The 20,237-nt window shown below is 38.5% G+C and overlaps 1 protein-coding gene across 2 annotated transcripts in view; it reads right to left on the bottom strand.

The window, feature by feature from the left end:
• Positions 1 to 10,651: 10,651 nt before the first annotated feature.
• The window catches only part of SMCHD1 (structural maintenance of chromosomes flexible hinge domain containing 1), a 124,221-nt gene continuing 114,635 nt past the window's right edge, over positions 10,652 to 20,237 (bottom strand). The window contains exons 47-48 of one of the 2 annotated variants that reach the window (XM_042239642.2): positions 19,931 to 20,033; positions 10,652 to 10,902 (exon numbers count right to left, since the gene is read on the bottom strand). In XM_042239642.2, coding sequence (XP_042095576.1) covers positions 10,890 to 10,902; positions 19,931 to 20,033 — 116 coding nt within the window. In that variant the 3' untranslated portion in view covers positions 10,652 to 10,889. Of the gene's footprint in view, positions 10,903 to 12,240; positions 13,287 to 19,930; positions 20,034 to 20,237 lie in introns of those variants that run through there. The other variant, XM_027960934.3, reaches the window with a different exon arrangement.

Here is a 20,237-nt window from a genome sequence, read left to right as displayed (position 1 = left end):
AACACACAAATCCACCAGAGCCACTTCGTCCACATTAAAACTAGTCTTCAAAAACAGGAGCATGAAATCCAGAAACAAATCTCATTTGCCTAAGGAGGGAAAGCAGGTCTTTTTGCCTTTTTTTTCTAGTTAGTTTGGAGGCCCTCAAGCAAATATCATCTCTGCATAAACTGTTCTCTGTGTGGAATTTTCTCTATGCCTGGAGAACTTCAGCTTCACCTACAAGACCCTGACAGTCCTCGTTCATTCTCTGAAGCTTTCCAGGAGCCGGACTCTCTCACATGTTGCAATGTATAACTGATAAGGAACTGATAGAGGGATTGATTTAACAAATCAACAAGTCAACAAGAAAGAGACAAACAATCCAAAAGAAAAACGGGCAATCTGCCCTTCACAAAAGAGGAAACTCAAACAGTCAATAAAAAAACATGTTCAGCCTCATTAATAATCATGGACGTACAGAGCAATATCTAAGTAATTAATGAATATCTAATGCAAATTGATAACGCTACCACTATGCATTACCAGACTGACAAAAATCTAAAAGTCTGACAACACCAAGTGCTATTGTGGACACGGAGAAACCCTACCTCACTGCTGGTGGGGCTGTAAAGTGGTAAAACTGCTTTGGAAAACAGTTTTGCACTACTTTTTTTTTTACAGTTGCATAGTCAAATACCCTGAAACCCATCAACCGCACCCTTAGATGCATAAAGATGATGAACTTAACGTCTGCCAAAGGGAGAGCCTCATCATTCTCTTCGTTTCAATAAGCCCAGACTCAGCAGTAAGCCCAACGCCACAGTAATGGTTCTATGTCTGTGCACAATGACTGTTCTTCTCATGAATTAAAAGGGTTTCACAGAGTTGTGATTAGAAATAAAGTAACATGTTTAGCACAGTTTCTAGGAATTTGTCTGTTTCATCTAGCTTATCCAACTTTTTCGGCATACAATTGTTCATAGCACTCTCTTATAATCCTTTGTATTTCTCTAGAATCATTTGTAAAGTCCCCATTTTCATTTCAGATTTTAGTAATTTGTATCTTTCTCCCATAGTCCACTGAGCTAAAGATTGTCAATTTGGTTGATCTTTTCCAAGAACCAATTTTTGATATCAATCATTCATTTTCTAATATTCTATTTTACTTATCTCTATTCTTTATCATTTCCTTCCTTCTACTAGCTTTGGGTTTAGTTTGTTCTTTTTTAGATCCTTAGGTTATAAAGGAAGAGTTGATTTCAGTCTTTCTTATGTATTAATATAAGCATTTACAGCTATAAATTTCTCTCAGTTGTGCTTTCATTGTGTTTCATGTGTTTTGTTGTATTATGTTTCATTTTCATTAATCTCAAAGTATTTTTAATTTCCTTTGTGTTTTCCTTGATTCATTGATTTTTAAAAAATGTGTCTTTAAATTTCCACAAATTCATGAATTTTTGGTCTTCTATTGGATTGGCCCAATAGAACATTTTGTTTAGAAAGATTTTAAAACCCAAATTAACTTTCTGGCTAAACCCAATATTTCTACTTTAAAAACTGAAATATAATTCATGTTCTACACAACTGACCCATTTAACATTAACAATGCAATAGTTTCAGTACATTTACAAACATGTGCAACCATTACTACAGTCATTTTGGGAACCTTCTTATCATCTCATGTGGAAGTCTTATATTTTTTAGCTGTCACCTCTGGTATTAATTTCCTAGGGTTGCCATTATAAAGTGCCAAAAACTAGATGGCTTGAAACAACATAAATGCCTCAGTTTTGGAGGTTCAGTTCAGTTCAGTCGCTCAGTCGTGTCCGACTCTTTGCGATTCCATGAATTGCAGCACGCCAGGCCTCCCTGTCCATCACCAACTCCCGGAGTTCACTCAGACTCATGTCCATCGAGTCACTGATGCCCTCCAGCCATTTCATCCTCTGTCATCCCCTTCTCCTCCTGCCCCCAATCCCTCCCAGCATCAGAGTCTTTTCCAATGAGTCAACTCTTTGCATGAGGTGGCCAAAGGACTGGAGTTTCAGCTTTAACATCAGTCCTTCCAAAGAAATCCCAGGGCTGATCTCCTTCAGAATGGACTGGTTGGATCTCCTTGCAATCCAAGGGACTCTCAAGAGTCTTCTCCAACACCACAGTTCAAAACCATCAATTCTTCAGCGCTCAGCCTTCTTCACAGTCCAACTCTCACATCCATACATGACTACTGGAAAAACCATAGCCTTGACTAGACGGACTTTAGTCAGCAAAGTAATGTCTCTGCTTTTTAATATGTTATCTAGGTTGGTCATAACTTTTCTTCCAAGGAGTAAGCGTCTTTTAATTTCATGGCTGCAGTCACCATCTGCAGTGATTTTGGAGCCCAAAAAAATAAAGTCTGACACTGTTTCCACTGTTTCCCATCTATTTCCCATGAAGTGATGGGACCAGATGCCATGATCTTCGTTTTCTGAATGTTGAGCTTTAAGCCAACTTTTTCACTCTCCTCTTTCACTTTCATCAAGAGGCTTTTTAGTTCTTCACTTTCTGCCATAAGGGTGGTGTCATCTGTATATCTGAGGTTATTGATATTTCTCCCGGCAATCTTGATTCCAGCTTGTGTTTCTTCCAGCCCAGCGTTTCTCATGATGTACTCTGCATATAAGTTAACTAAGCAGGGTGACAATATACAGCCTTGACGTACTCCTTTTCCTATTTGGAACCAGTCTGTTGTTCCATGTCCAGTTCTAACTGTTGCTTCCTGACCTTCATACAGGTTTCTCAAGAGACAGGTCAGGTGGTCTGGTATTCCCATCTCTCTCAGAATTTTCCACAGTTTCTTGTGATCCACACAATCAAAGGCTTTGGCATAGTCAATAAAGCAGAAATGTTTTATAGTCAATAAAACATTGAGATCACAGTTTCTTGTGATCCACACAGTCAAAAGCTTTGGCATAGTCAATAAAGCAGATGTTTTTTCTGGAACTCTCTTGCTTTTACAATGATCCAGTGGATGTTGGCAATTTGATCTCTGGTTCCCCTGCCTTTTCTAAAACCAGCTTGAACATCAGGAAGTTCACAGTTCACATACTGTTGAAGCCTGGCTTGGAGAATTTTGAGCATTACTTTACTAGCATGTGAGATGAGTGTAATTGTGTGGTAGTTTGAGCATTCTTTGGCATTGCCTGTCTTTGGGATTGGAATGAAAACTGACCTTTTCCAGTCCTGTGGCCACTGCTGAGTTTTCCAAATTTGCTGGCATATTGACTGCAGCACTTTCACAGCATCACCTTTCAGGATTTGAAATAGCTCAACTAGAATTCCATCACCTCCACTAGCTTTGTTCATAGTGATGCTTTCTAAGGCCCACTTGACTTCACATTCCGGGATGTCTGGCTCTAGATGAGTGATCACACCATCGTGATTATCTGGGTCGTGAAGATCTTTTTAGTACAGTTCTTCTGTGTATTCTTGCCACCTCTTCTTAATATCTTCTGCTTCTGTTAGGTCCAGACCATTTCTGTCCTTTATCGAGCCCATCTTTGCATGAAATGTTCCCTTGGTAGCTCTAATTTTCTTGAAGAGATCTCTAGTCTTTCCCATTCTGTTGTTTTCCTCTATTTCTTTGCATTGATTGCTGAAGAAGGCTTTCTTATCTCTTCTTGCTCTTCTTTGGAACTCTGCATTCAGATGCTTATATCTTTCCTTTTCTCCTTTGCTTTTCGCCTCTTCTTTTCACAGCTATTTGTAAGGCCTCCCCAGACAGCCATTTTGCTTTTCTGCATTTCTTTTCCAGGGGATGGTCTTGATCCCTGTCTCCTGTACAATGTCACAAATCTCATTCCATAGTTCATCAGGCACTCTGTCTATCAGATCTAGGCCCTTAAATCTATTTCTCACTTCCACTGTATAATCATAAGGGATTTGATTTAGGTTATACCTAAATGGTCTAGTGGTTTTCCCTACTTTCTTTGAGTCTGAATTTGGTAATAAGGAGTTCATGATCTGAGCCACAGTCAGCTCCCAGTCTTGTTTTTGCTGACTGTATAGAGCTTTTCCATCTTTGGCTGCAAAGAATATAATCAACTGATTTCGGTGTTGACCATCTGGTGATGTCCATGTGTAGAGTCTTCTCTTGTGTTGTTGGAAGAGGGTGTTTGCTATGACCAGTGCATTTTCTTGGCAAAACTCTATTAATCTTTGCCCTGCTTCATTCCGCATTCCAAGGCCAAATTTGCCTGTTCCTGCAGGTGTTTCTTGACTTCCTACTTTTGCATTCCAGTCCCCTATAATGAAAAGGACATCTTTTTTGGGTGTTAGTTCTACAAGGTCTTGTAGGTCTTCATAGAACCGTTCAACTTCAGCTTCTTCAGCATTACTGGTTGGGGCATAGACTTGGATTACGGTGATATTGAATGGTTTGCGTTGGAAATGAACAGAGATCATTCTGTCGTTGTTGAGACTGCATCCAAGTACTGCATTTTGGACTCTTTCGCTGACCATGATGGCTACTCCATTTCTTCTGAGGGATTCCTGTCCACAGTAGTAGATATAATGGTCATCTGAGTTAAATTCACCCATTCCAGTCCATTTTAGTTCACTGATTCCTAGAATGTCGACGTTCACTCTTGTCATCTCGTTTGACCACAAGTCTGAAATCAAGGTTCTGGCAGTGCCATGCTTTAAGAATCCTTCTGGTTTAGTCTGTTTAGGCTGCTGAAAGAGAATACCATAGATTGGCTGGCTCATAACTACGGAAATTTCTTTCTCACCGTCTGGAAGCTGGGCAGTCCGAGATTAGGGTGTGGATAGATTTGGCATCTGATGGGAACCTGCTTCTTGGTGGCCATCTTTCTGCTGTGTCCTCATGTGGTGGAAGGAGAAGGGGATATCTCTGATGTCTCTATTATAAATAAGGGCACTAATCCCATTCACCTGGGCTCAACCCTCATAACCAAAGATCTCACCTCCAACCCCCCTCACATTTGTGAACAGCTTTCAGTGTATGAGTTTGGGGAGGATACGAACATTCAGTGTCCACCCCTCCCTTCCTCTTCTGGTTTCTGGCTGCTCAGTGTGTAGCTGCGTATTCCAGCCACAAGGCTATCGTGTCCCTGGGTGTCTTCACTGTCTTCTGTTAGTGTCTGTGTTGAGAGTCTTCCTTTTCATAAGAATATCAGTTCCATGGGGGGTAGAACCCACCTTATGATCTCATTTTCACTCGATTACTTTGTTTTTTTCAAACAAGGCCAAATCCTGAGGTACTAGAGTTTGAACTTCAGGATCTTTTGCTGCTGCTGCTAAGTCACTTCAGTCGTGTCCGACTGTGCAACCCCAGAGACAGCAGCCCACCAGGCTCCCCCGTCCCTGGGATTCTCCAGGCAAGAACACTGGAGTGGGTTGCCATTTCACAATTCAATCCATATGGATAATTCTGTACCTTTTGTCTATCAGATGAATCCTACTCCTTCACACCCTCCTACCACTCTAAGCAACCACTTATCTTCCTGTTGCTATAGATTTTCCTATTCTAAATTTTCATAGAGCGGAATCACAATGGTATGTGGTCTTTGTGACTTACTTTTTTCACTTGATGTTTTTGTGGTTCATCCATATTGTAACATGTATTGGTGCTTTCTTCATATTTTATTTTTTCCTAGTGGATATTAAAAATTTCATTCATTCCTTGATGGATACCTTTTAGTTATATGAGTCATGCTGTTGTAACATTCATGTACAAGTTTCTCTGTGGACAAATGATTTCATTGCTCTTGGGTATATACTCAGGAATGGAATTACTGGGTTGAATGGTAATACTATGATTAATCATTTGAGAAACTGCCTCATCAACACTGTTCTCCAAGGTGATTGGATCATTTTACATTCTTAACAGCAACACATAAGACTTGTAATTTCTACATTTTCTTGACCAAATTGCTGTTATCTGACTTTTTCATTAGCCATCCTAGTGGACATGAAGTAGTGTCTCAGAGCGGTTTTGTTTCCTTCCCTGATGAATGATAAAACATCTTTCATGTGCTTGTTAAGGATCTGTGTATTTTTTTTTTTTTTGGGAGAAATCTCTCTTCATATCCTTTGTCTATTTTTAAATTGAGTTTGTATTTTTATTATTCAGTTACATGGGTTCTTCATATATTCTAGATATGTCCCTTATCAGGTATATGATTTGTAAATATTTTCCACCATTCTGCTGGTTGCCATTTCATGTTGAGTATGCTTTGAAGCAAAATTGTCTAATCTTGATGAAATCTGATTATCCCCTTTTGTTGCTCTAGATTTTGGTGTCATATCTAAGAATTCTTCACCAAATCCAAGGCCATGAAGATTTACCTCTATGTTTTGTTCTAGGAGTTAAATTTTTTTGCTTTTCTATTTAGGTTAACTTTTTAAAGGTGGTTTTGTACATGGTGTGAGGTGGGATCGTTTCATTTTTGCTTACTGTCCAGTTGATTCAGCACTATTTGTCAAATAAGACGACTGTTTTCCCTGTGGTTGATTCTTGACACCCTTTATGAAAATCAGTTGACCACAGAAGCAAAGGTTTATTTTGGAACTCTCAGTCTGCATAACTATTGCCTTTTATAATAAATTGTGAATAAACTGAAAAATATGTCCACATACTTTGTTAGGTGCACTTTCTCTTAGCCTCTACTCATTTTTCATTCTTTTTTCTCTGTTCGAACTGCCTAGTCTCTTTATTATTCTATCTCCAAGTCCACTAATTCTCTCTTCTGCCAGATAAATGTTGTCATTCTAGTGAATTGCTTATTTCAGTTATCGTTCGTCCAGTTTCTATACAGTTTAAAATTTTTTTATTGATATTCTTAATTTGACAAAGACATTGTCATTGTACCTTCAACTGCTTAATCAAGCTTTTCTTTAGTTCCGTGAACATATTGACAATGGCTACTTCAAAATATTTTTCTGTTAAACCTAACAATCAGTTCTCACAGGCAGTTTCTGCTGCCGTATTTTCTGTGGGAGTCATACTTTTCAATTTCTTTGCATCTCATAATATTTTTGTTGGAAAGGGCACATTTTAGATAACGTATTACAACTTTGGGTACTGGTTCAACCCCCTCTGGGGCTTATTTCCTAATTTAGTAACTGGTCATGCTCCTCTGTCCATGGGCTTCTCCAGGCAAGAATATTGGAGTAGGTAGCCATTTCCTTCTCCAGGGGATCGTCCCAACCCAGGAATTGAACCTGGGTCTCCTGCATTGCAGGCAGATTCTTTACTGTGTGAGCCACCAGGGAAGCTCTACTTTTTTTTTTTTTTTTCCAGATTATTTTAGTGAAATCTACGTCCCCATCCATCCTCCAGTGTTAAATTGGACCTTCCTCTTCAGGGAGGCACAGCTCCAGGTATACCCCAAGTCACTTTGGGATAACAGAGGTGTTGTTGGGACTCTCTTCTCTTTCCTTGACCCTACAATCAGATGTTAAAGGTGTTAGATCCATGAATAGCTGGTTCATTGCTCTATTATTTATATAAGTGTCCTAGAGCAAAACTTTTTAATCAAAAAGATTACAGCTTTTTTCTTGAGGGGGATGAAGTTTCTCAAGTTGTTCTTGTGTAGTCAGTATTGTGTCCGACTCTGAGACCCCATGGACTGCAGCATGCCAGGCTTCCCTGTCCTTCACTATCTCCTGGCGTTTGATATTTGTTCCCAGTGTTTGATATTTAAAGACCCAAGAGGGGCTTCTTCCAGGTGTCTTATTCCTGAAAGCTAGCCAGCCTATATACTTTATCTTCATTAGATCCATGGACCTCTTCCCTATTTCCTATACAACCTCCATTGTTTTTTGAGAATGCTCTTAAATTTCTCCATGTTGTAAACAAAGCCAGTTCCTTTGTGAAGTAATTAGGAACTATTTGTTTTACATGTTTATCTCCCCTCCTTCCTCCCAAACAAAATCTCAGAGCTAGGATTCTGAAGCTGGGGATGATGGCAAATTTCTGAGTAACACTGTACTCTAGGGGCTAAACATGGTTGAGGGGGGAGACTACCTGAGGTCCTCTTGGCTTACTTCTCCTGGGCTGGAACCACCACCTCATGGGCCAGAGGAAGGGGTATCAAGGCTACATTATTCTCAGCATGACACATCCAGGGCGGAGCCTCCATCCTACAAGTAGGGCCTGGGAGGAAGGAGACAGCCCTCACCACTTGACCACACTGACCTGGGACTTAAGTTTCCAGCAAAAGGCAGTTGTGGTCACAGTAAGAAGGCACTGAAGTCTTGCTCCTCCTGGCTGGGAGGTAGAGGGACAGGGGCATGAAAATCCTGGCTGCAGCAGTCTGGACTGGGGCCTCCGCCTCGCTGAGCTGGGAGGTGGGACAATCAGGTTTGGTTTAAAATACCAGATTCTCAACTTTTCTGCAGAATTTTCTTATATTTTCTTGAATAGATGTTTCTTCATTTACTAATTCTGTCCTTGAGTCATTCTTAGAAGTTTTAGCTAAGTTTTTAAAAAATATTTATTGCTATGCTGGGTCTTCCTTACTGCATGAGTGCTTTCTCTAGTTGCAGGGCCTGGGCTTTTCATTGCGGTGGCTTCTCTTGTGGAGCATGGGCTCTAGGGCATTGTGAGTCAGTACTTCGGGCTCACAGGCACTACAGCAGTCTCAGTAGTTGTGGCACACAGGCTTAGTTGCTCAATGGCATGTGGTATCTTCCCAGACCAGGGACTGAACTCACGTCCCTGGCAGGTGGGTTCTTAACCCTTAGACCAACCAGACAAGTCCCTAGAGATTTTAAATGGTTACTTTTAATGCTTCTTACCAGTTACTGGGGAGCAGGGTCAGCAGAGCTCCTCAGGCTGTCTTAGCAAAAGTTGTACCCTGCACATTTAGTTAATATTGTCATAGAATTCATTTTTCTTTTTTGGTGGCACCATGCAGCATCTTAGCTCTTGGATTAGGGGTTGAGCCTATGTGCACCCCCCCTACCCCGTCCTTAAGTGGAAGCATGGAGTCCTAACCAACGGATTGTTTGGGATTCCCCCACATTTAATTCTTAGAGCATAGGTTTAATTAGGACTGCTGAAAAACTTAACTTGCTCGTACTGATTCAATATTTCCTTAAAAGCCCAAGGTCTTAGAGATCTGCATCCAACATAGATCTGATTTTACGTTCCCTTGGACTCCACAGTCAGTTTGAGCTCCTTCCAAAGAAATGCTGCCTTTTATGTCTGTCTTCGCTCATAGCATTCTACCTTTCCTTCCCCAAATTGCAGCATGTATAAATCCTACAAAGTCATCAAGGTCCAGTTCCAGTGTTGCATGCTCCATCATCTCCCTACAATTCACACATACCTCTCATCACATGTAGTGATCGTCTGTATAATTGCCTAACAAAGGGAAGAAAATGACAGCCACTGGAAATCTACCAAATGCCAAACGACATTCACCATTCAGTTGTTTGATTATGAAACCCTACAAAACAGGTATATTGTTTTTCAGTTGCTAAGTTGTGTCAGACTCTTTGTAACCCTATGCACTGCAGTACACCAGACTTCCCTGTCCCTCCCATCTCTTGGAGTTCACCCAAGTTCATGTCCGTGAATAGGTGATGCTATCCAACGATCTCACCCTCTGCCGCCCTCTTCTCCTTTTGCCTTTAAACTTTCCTGGCAATCAGGCTCTTTTCCAATGAGTCAGCCATTTGCATGAGGTGGCCAAAATATTCGAGCTTCAGATTAAGCATCAGTCCTTCCAACGAATATTCCAGATTGGCTTCTTTTTAGGATTGACTGTGCGGTCAAAGGGACTCTCAAGTCTTCTTCAGCACCACAGTTCAAAAGCATCAATTTTTCAGTGCTCAGCCTTTTTTATGGTCCAACTCTTGACATCCATACTGGAAAGACCATAACTTTGACTAGACAGACCTTTGTCAGCAAGGTGATGTCTTTGCTTTTTAATAAACTGTCTAGGTTTGTCATGGCCTTCCAAGAAGCACACTTCTTTTAATTTCATGGCTGCAGTCACCATCCGCAGTGATTTGGAGCCCAAGAAGAGAATTTCTGTCACTGCTTTCATTTTTTACCTATTTGTCATGAAGTGATGAGACCAGATGCCATGATCTTAGTTTTTTGAATGTTGAGTTTTAAGCCAGATTTTTCTATCCTCATTTTAAAGATGAGAAAAGCTAAGATACAGACAGGTTAAGTAATTTGTCCTAGTCTTGAAGCTGGTGAGTTTTAAAGCCTAGATTAGCATAGGCAATTTAGACAATGTTTCTTTAACTTGGGGATCAAACATGTATGAAAATATATGTAAATGTTTTACTCAGCATGTGGTAGCTATTATCTCCTTCCACAGGTTGGACACACTGGTTTGCATATAGCAGATATATGTATTTGCTAAACCAATGAATTTATGAATGTTCTGATAAAAACCATTCTGTATTTCAAACTAACACCAAGGAGCTTTTAATTTTACATTTTGAAACATCCCAATAATCCTATTTATAAATGTCTCATGAAATTGGTATTTCATTCTAACCAGTTGTTGCTGTTCAGTTGTTAAGTCATGTCCGATTCTTTGTGACTCCATGGATTGTAGCATGCCAGGCTCCTTTGTCCTTCACATCTATATTCTACTATAAAAACACCAGGCAATCAACACATGAACATTTAACACAAATGTAGCCAGAGCGCAATATATTATTATTGAACACATGAAAAAAAATGACTCTCTTGACTTTTTGTTAACATTTGATCCAAGGATCATAGCTGAACTGTCAGCAGTTCTTCCTTTTCTTCTTGGCTGCACTGTACAGCTTGCAGAATCTTGGTTCCCTACCATGGATGGATTTCAGTGAATGCCCGGAATCCTAACTACTAGGCCATAAGGGAACTCCCAGCAACTCTTCACAGGAAAAATTCACTCTGCAAAACTATTGAAGAAGAGAAATGTGCAATATGATTAACAAATCAAGGCATATCTCTAGTCTACGAAAACATGGAAGTGTATTTTTTCACTAAATTTGGCATTCATTTATCAGTATATCACAGAACTAGTGAAATCATAAGAAATGCAAAGTATAAGATTCCTCTTTTAAGTATTATCCTGTCATTTCTAGCCCAACATAACAAATGGTCTTGTATAGTATAAAAGTGAACTCCTATTGTTTGTTTATTCCTAATAAAAATATTCATATATTCATCAGTGGATATCAACAAATAGGTCAAGCGACATAATTCTTTATTCCTACCAAGATGAAATAAGACAAATGAGACATTATGTTCCATTTCGACCAAGAATTTTAAAAGTTAAGAATAACTGATGAGAGACACAAGTGAAAAAGATAGAAACAAATGCTACTAATAAGATTTAAATATGGTACTATACAAAGATTTAAATATTTTCTACCTCATGCTATTTGTTACTGGAGTATAAAGAATCAGAGCACTAGGAATTTATATTATCAGACATTACTTTGAAATTAGGCTTCCTAATGTAAAACAATATAATCAATGTCTCTCTATTGCTTGTCCCTTGGAATAGTGATTCTTTAACACGAATTTGATTTCTCTCCAAAAGGGAATTAATTCTAACTAGTAAAGTATTTTCAGATACTCAAGTTATTTATAAATTCATAAATAACTGCCTGTACCAGTCAGATGTGGATAAACTTCACATTATACTTAAGATAATTAATTTTTAGGCCAAGAGTCCTCCCATAAATTTTAATGCTGCTACTTATCTCTAAATCTAAACATATGCCTGCTAAAATGTAACAATCTCTTTTTGAAGTGTTCAAAAGACATGCAAAATAATATTATCTTAAATTAACATCTATAAAAGTAAATTTATAAATATAATTACATAACTATGAAATGATTCCATGAAAATGTTTAGCAGACATTAGATGTAGAAAAATGATACAAATTAAAACTTTACTAAAAGTATCTGAAGGTTACAGACTAAAAATATTAATCCTATCCATTTCATAATAACTGTAAGTAACCAAGTCATAACCTCAAAAAGTTAAAAACAATTAGAAGATGAAACTTATCTTTTTGATACTAATATTTAATAACTAATAATAGTAGTTAGTTTTACTTAAAAGGAATCCACTCTTTCTTTTAACTAATTCTCATTACTACCATTTTACTTCTTTAACAAAACAGTTAAATGCCTTCCAATTATAAAGCGAGGTTAAACATCATAATAATTTACACTAAGGTAATTTTCATGGAACTTTAAATTTTGAAAAAGGAAAACACACCTATTCAACAGGAAGAAACAATCTTCTTTATTAACCTCACTGTATATTCAGAAAGGATTAAAAAACACACAGATTTGCTGGGCCACAAAACTGTACCAAAAGTATTTCCTTACAAAATAACTTCACAAACCAATAGTCTTGGACTGACACAAAGACATATATCGACATACATTAGCATGAATTAATACACAATTCAAATGTTTTTGCAGCAAATTTCTAGCAGACCTTTATTCCCTTAATGAGGGAGTGTACAACTTCTTTAACTCTTTAAAAATAGTAATAAAAAATTACAAAATAACATAAATGTAGAATTAAGGCTGAGACTATATAATCTAGTATTAATAAAGTCAAACGATGTTTATAAAACTGATGCTGCTGCGTATTATATATATATACATATATACACAAGATAAATCTTTAGAAATTTAAAATGCTACTTGCTGTCAAAAGTTAACCCACCAATTTAATATTTTTCCATGTGTCTTAAGAGGTGAATTCCGAGATACCTGTGCTTTTCCGATTTTATTCTGAATTACAAGTTTCCTCTCATATTTACAATTAAATACCTAACCTCTAGAACTTGCCTTACACATGACAAAAACAGTTTTGTTAAATAAATTCACACAAAGGTAATAAAAAGGTCTGCTCTCAAGAAATAGTTCTAGCATATTCATGATAAACATACTGAAAAACAGTACATACACTTGTCTTTAGAATTAATAAATGCTATGTGCCAGCTGCGCAGTCACTGCTGTAATTGCATATTTTCCTCTGACACATTTGCACGATAATGACAACCAAAGGGCCTGACAACTGGAACAATTCCAGTAAGCCCACACTGTCCAGTGAGATTGACAAAACTGAATGGTTGCTTCCAGTTCTGTTTGGCTAAACATGGAAATGCAAGCCTAGATTCTTGTATCATTCCCAGAAATATTCATCATAAGTCACCCTCTTGGTCTTCTGAAACAGAGCTGCAGAAGGCAGGGCATTCTTAGGGAGACTAATGGCCTTCTCTCATCTCTCACACATCAGTTTTGGTTATAATCCTGATCAAAGTAGAAAAAAACACAGTTAAGTTTTACATACCAAAGCTCTCCTTCCCTGTAACTCCCTCATCAGACCTCCCCTATAACTCCTTCATCAGACCTGGGTGGTTAAATACGCAGTGGAACTATGTTCTAGTAATTATAGTAATTCTTGGTATAAACAGACTTAATTAAATCCTTGTATGTAAGCATTTCTTTCACATGAATGCCACAAACAAAAGCTTGACAGAGAAGCAGAAGTTAACATATACAGAGGAAGAGATAAATTCTGTGGAGCATAGTTCTTTGGAGTGGTGTATCCTAGATACAAATTTTGCAGATTATTGCTTATTTTCCCCTTTCCTAAAATGAAATTACCATTTAAAAATTTTAACAAGAATTATAATGCTTATTAGAGAAAGGTCACCAAGATATACCCATAACTCTATTTACATACAGAGGACGAACATCTTAGTATATATGTATGCAGATGTTTTCTTACTCAGATATATTTTCTTTTTCTTCTTGAGAGGGGGGCCGCTGTGCTGGGGTCTTCGTTGCTTTGAGTAGCTTTTTCTCTAGTTGTGGCAAGGGGGGGCTACTTTCTAGTTGTGGTACAAGGGCTTCTCACTGAAGTGGCTTCTCTCGCTGCTGAGCACAGGTTCTAAGGCACACAGGCTTCAGGAGTTGTGGCATATGGGCTCAGCAGTTGGGGCTCATGGGCTCAGTTGGGGCACAGGCTCAATAACTGTGGCACCCAGCCTTAGTGGGATCTTTCCAGACCAGGGATTGAACCTGTGTCTCACTGGACAGGCGGATTCTTTACCACTGAACCACCAAGGAAGCCCTATACTTTCTTTTTAAACAATAGTTCCCTGAACTGCCATCTCCAAATAAAAGACACACAATTTTGGTAAAGAGCTAATTTGTAATCTTTATGAGCAGAAAATCGATTAGAAAACTGAAGTCTCTACTGAAGAAAATGAGTCTACTGCATAATATATACTGCTAAGTATATTCTGTTGTTCCTAAAATCCACATTTCCCCACATTTAACATCTCTGAAATCCACCTTATGTCATGAGTTAATCTGCAGTGTTTTCTTTTAGTGCCTCATGGAATAATGATGTTTCTAATAATTAATGACATCTTACAGTTGATGAAATATGATATATAATCCCTATGAAAGCCAACAATATATAAATAGGTAATACACAAACACTAATAATAACATATAAACACATACATTGTTGCTAATTCCTACTGCTGAATTTGTTTTCCATTGTATGGATGAAATTAGTATTTCAATATTAAAGATACTTTCATTTCAAATGCAGTAACATTTTTGATATAGTGTGAATTATGGAGACCAGGTAGAGACTGGGGACAAGGAAATCAATAATTAAAATGATTTAAATTTTAAATAGAAATTTAAAGTGATTAATATTTCCCAAAGATAAGCAGGATGTAAACAGGGAGCCACAGGCTAGAATTCAGCAAATCTGCAACCTACATCGTCTCACCTGCCACCACACAGCTTGCTGACAACAGCTTTTTGTGTATGCAAAAAAGCTGTACTGACAATATGGGTCTCTCTCTGAAAACATTTACACTCTTCACCCTTTTCTTGTTATTCCACAAATTTGCTATGAATTTTCTTGGTGTTATCTTCTGTCAGTCATTGTACTGGGACTTCAACAGGCCCTTTCATCCCTGGGAATTCTTTTCCACATGTTGTTTCTTCTCCATTTTCTTCTTTCTAGGATTCCTGATAGTCTGAATTGGTTCTCTACACCTCCCCCTTTCTCTTCACATATTCCCCCTATTTTTCTGCGAAGTTTCCTTTACGTTAGTCCTTTAAATTTTTTCCCCCTCCTCGCCTGGTTTCTGCTGCTGTCCTTTGAAGGCTTTAATTTCAGCAATGGGATCTGTAATCCTGTCCTGGCTATACCTTTCTCCTAATATCCTCTTGGTTTCACGAATGTAACTCCTTCCACAATCTAATCAGAAATTATAGTTTTTAAAAGAATTCAGCTGAATCATCTTCCAGGGTGGGTTTTGTTATTTATCTTGGATTTCCCCTCACATGCTGTTGACTCCCCTCATATGCATAATGACTCTCACCTGTACAATTACATTTAAGAAAAAGGACTGTGCTGCTGGTCTGGATTTAGTCTACTGTTAATAAAAATAGAACTGTTTTCCCATTAAGGCTGCTCTCTGAGTAGGAATTTTAAGGGAGGAGGGAGCAGAGGAGTGGACAAGAAGGCTTTGCTTTAAGGGTGTGGCTGGAGAGCCGACTAGCAGGTTGCTAGTGTGTAGATGTTGGCAACAGGCAAGCCTCTAGGGCGCCACCAACTACATCGGAAGCCATGACACCAACTTTTAATTAACTAATTAGCATTGTTATCTATCTAACTTCCTGGTGAGAGTGTTAATACCTAGAAACAAGAGAACAGAGCTCTCAAAGCCTGGGGTTGAAAACTTGGCACGGTCGAGGCTCTGTTTTCTCTCCATTTCGCTCCCTCCTGTTTTGGGCTGGACTTCTCTGACTGAGTCCAAGGTTCCACCAGGCAGACTGTGACCCACTGTCTCTTGATTATTCCCAGAACCTCCTCCTTGATATTCCAGCCTTGTTTCTATCCTGTAATCCCCAGAAAACCTCAATCAAATGTGAAGGCAGAGGAAGACAGATTCAGACATGCAGTTTCTATCTATACCCTTTCCTAAGAAGTTATAAGAGAATGACAAGGAAGCCGAGAAACAATGGATTCAACCCAAGAGAGCAGCCAAGGAGGATCCAGAAGACCTACAGGATTACTAGTAACAGTTACTAAAGCAGGTGGAAGAATACATGATCAAGTTACACAGTGAAAGAAAAAAGAAAGACTTAGAAACTCCAGAGACATTAACAACATTCAAGAAACAGTCTAAGAACTGGATTAAAATTCAACATGATTTTAAGAACTGATGGTTTAGAAAATTTACTTGACTCTGATGTCTGGAACACTGGTGGCCTAAGTAGGGTCATGCCATTAGAATCTTATAGAGGGAAATGTAATCCTAGCACACAACTCTGCCTATATCATCGTCAGAGCCATAATATGATGTTGCTTATCACTTAATAACTTTGAAAAAAAGCACAGAGATCTTCGTTGATGGTTGTAAGAGAGAACATAACCAAATAACCACAGGAAGAATTTAGTTCAAAAGTCATTAGATAGGCAACACAAGACAGACCTCCACACCAAGGTGCTGGGTGGGCTGCATGGTCTGAAAACTGATAAACCAAGACTGACATATATAAATATGCACCAAAAATGGAGGCAACAACAGAATAAACAAAGCAGTTAAAACCAAGGCCGCCTCTGGGAACCAGGATGGGGTAAGGGTGCAGAGGAGTAAGATCTCATCACCATGAGCTCTTCTGATACCTGTGCCGTCCAGTCTGGTAGCCACGAGCCATGTGTGGCTCCAGAGCACTTGCAATGTGGCTAGTCCTAACAGATTTGCTGTCCTCTGAATTTTGAAGATTTTGTATGAAAGAGAATTTAAAATGTCTCATTAATAATTTCTATACTACTGGCAGTATGTTGCAATGATAATACTTTGTATACTGTGTTAAAAAAAATACTATTAAAATTTAATCTCGCTGCTTCTTTTAAAATGGTGCCTAGAAAATGTTAAATTATATGTGTAGTTCACATTATACAGTATATTAAATATACATACTATTTGACTTATATACATGCATTACTTTAATGAAAATACCATTACTATTACTAAATACCATTACTAACAAACCAAAAGAAGAAACTTTAGCCCATACCACCTCTGAATTGCTACAAAATCTTACTTAACAAGATCCAGATCAATGGCATCGGTTGTGGTTCTGCAGTGACTCTAAGTCTTAACTTAGAGTCCAAACTTAGTAAGTCCATGCAGGAGAGTCTATGAACATGGACTTTAGTCTAGAACTGCTTGGCAGGAATTTCCTCACTTGGTCTCTTAAAAAACTGGAAAAATGTTCCCCGTCTACCATAAAATACTTCTTTATCACTTATGCCAAGCCTACAGAAAAGCAGAAGAAATAATAACCTTTTGCCCTTTCTTGTTTTGATTTGCTGTCACTTTTTGTCTTCTAGTGTTTTAGCATATATCCCAGACATCATATTATTCAACTGTTAAATACCTCTGTACATGTGTGTGTATGTACATATTTCTAACTGTATTTAATTTACTGTAAACTCTATGCTGCTGCTATACACAAAAATCACAATTCCTCAGTATATCTAATATCCAGGTGATTGAAAATTTACCAGATTTTTTCAAAATTGTCATCTTGAAGATTCAAATCCAGGTCCAAAGAAAATGTACACACGTGCGCTTCATGGTTACACCTCTCAGTTACTTATTCTATAACCAGTGGTCTACCCTTCTCCCTGGGCGTCTTTATTCTATAACCAGTGGTTCACCCTTCTCCCTGGGCGTCTTTATTCTATAACCAGTGGTTCACCCTTCTCCCTGGGCGTCTTTATTCTATAACCAGTGGCCTACCCTTCTCCCTGGGCGTCTTTATTCTATAACCAGTGGTTTACCCTTCTCCCTGGGCGTCTTTATTCTATAACCAGTGGTCTACCCTTCTCCCTGGGCGTCTTTATTCTATAACCAGTGGTCTACCCTTCTCCCTGGGCGTCTTTGTTGCAGCACGCAGGCTTCTCATCAGTGGCTTCTCTTGTTGCCAAGCAAGGGTTCTAGGACACATGGGCTTCAGCAGTTGTGCCACATGGGCTTAGCTGCTCTGTGGCACGTAAAATCTTCCTGGACCAGGGATCAAACCCCTGTCCCCTGCACTGGCAGGCATATTCTTACCCACTGTGCCACCAGGGAAGTCCCTCCCTATGGTTCTTTTAATGTCATTGATTTATTAACAAAATCATCATTTATAGTGTCCCATTCTTGACATTCTAGATTTGGCTAATGGCTGCCTGGTGGCATCATTTAACTTGTTCCTAAATTTCCCTTCTTTTCTGTATACTTTTGAAGTTCTATTGAGGGTCCTTCTCCAATTCATGAGAGATTTATGCTCTAACACCTTAAGGTATCCATTCTATGCAGTTAATTAACCTCCTTTTATTCATCGAGAATGCGAGCTGTGTGAACTGTCCCAGGAGTGTCATGGTTTTCTGCAGTGCTTAATTCCTGCACAGAACTCCAGCTGAGAAGACTGAGTGGAAGCTTCATTAGATTCAGGTTATTTATCACTGAATCCCATAATAGCAAATATTCTGCTTTTTAATCAATGGGTTCAGACGTGTCAATCTATCTTTCCATTAAGTCCTCCTCCCAATTTTTTATCTAATCATTTGTGTATCCATAGATTATTATTGCCTAAAACCTATTACTTTATTAGGAATGGCAAAAAAGTGATGTTTTCATCTGACTTCTTATATACTTCAATCTCATATAAAGAACTTTATAAAGAAGAACTTCTATAAAGAACTTTCTCCAGTTATTTGATTAGCCAGAATGTTCATGTAAGGAAAGAATGAACATGTCTTTTCCATATGAATATATCAATGTTCACTGTAAGGACTTGGTGTCATTTTTTCAAGATGCTGTTTTGGGGAGAGGCATACTGCGGCTTCCGTCTAGCTCTCCAACCACATCTTAGGGGCTCTTTCCTCTTACTCACTATCCTTTAGGCTCACAAGCATCTTTACAGTTCCTCAGGCATGCCAGGTGTGTTGTTTTCTCAGAGTTTTCACGCCTCTTCTCCCTCTGACTATAAGCCATCCCTACAGAGCTGGCTTCCCATCCTTCAGTTCTCTGCTAAAATGCATCTTCCCTAACAGCCAAGCACGTTCTCCCATTGTTCTGTATCACTTTGTCGTCTGTTCTTTTGTAAAAACTTATCATTCTATATTTTTACATACAGAAAAAGGTTTACTTTTTTGAACTGTCCCTCTTCTGTACAAGATTACAGACCTCCTATGGGGACAAGAACCATGTCACATTTATTTACCCAGGAACACAGAGCACAAAATAATCAAATAGTTACAATAAATACAGAATACGTAGATGGATAGGGCATGGGATACCAATTCTAAATATCGTGGTCTCAGTGGAGCTCCTCAAAGGTCAATAGGAGAAACTTACTCAGGCAGAGTCCAAATGAACATTCGTGATAATGTACAACAAACCCCAGTAGTATGGGCCTTTCTGTGGGATGGCCTTACTAGTATCTAATCTGAAATGGACAATTTTCTTCATTGAGTTAGGCTGCAGATGGCTTTGTTGGCTTCTTGGTTAGTTGTGCAAAAATGGTATGTGATTTTCCAAACCATATACTATAAGCAACTTTTAAATGAGTAATGTGCAAGTGATTCTGTATAGTCTGTATCTGTCAAGTTGCTGAGCCTATAAAGCAAAATGCAATGTATTCGAAAGTTTTCAAATTACCTGTAAAAAATCATTTTAGAAAATGATTTTTTAGAGTATCCTAGGAGGAAATATAAAATAATTCCAGCTTATTTTCATTAGCCATCACTCAATTGGGTTAAAAAGAAAACAAAATTAATTCTGGTTCAGAACAGGCAAGTAAACACCCTCATGCTATTTTTAAAGTATGATGAGCCAAGAGCTTTGAGGGCACAGTAGCCTCACCTGTTTTGTCTTGCAGCTTCTCTTCTTATTCTCTTGGGAGGAATTGGACAGTCTGTCACTGGATGAGGCAGTGAATCATTACACTTACGTGTGGGAGTCATTCCTGCAAAGACAGTAAGAAAACAGAGAAAATTAACTTTTAAAAGACCAGAATAATTATAAGCAATGAAAGCAAATACCTCTTAATTTATAGAAGAAGAATTAATAAATAATACTGGGAATGCTTCTTATTACGCCTGCTGAGAGAATAGCTTATGAACATTTGTCAGTTCACCCAGAGGTCGAGGGTGTCTATGATTTAGGTTGT

This window comes from Ovis aries, chromosome 23 (genome assembly GCF_016772045.2).
Source record: "Ovis aries strain OAR_USU_Benz2616 breed Rambouillet chromosome 23, ARS-UI_Ramb_v3.0, whole genome shotgun sequence".
NCBI lineage: Eukaryota > Metazoa > Chordata > Mammalia > Artiodactyla > Bovidae > Ovis > Ovis aries.
Note: the sequence above shows the minus strand (reverse complement) of the source record. Positions and strands in the feature narration are given on the sequence as shown.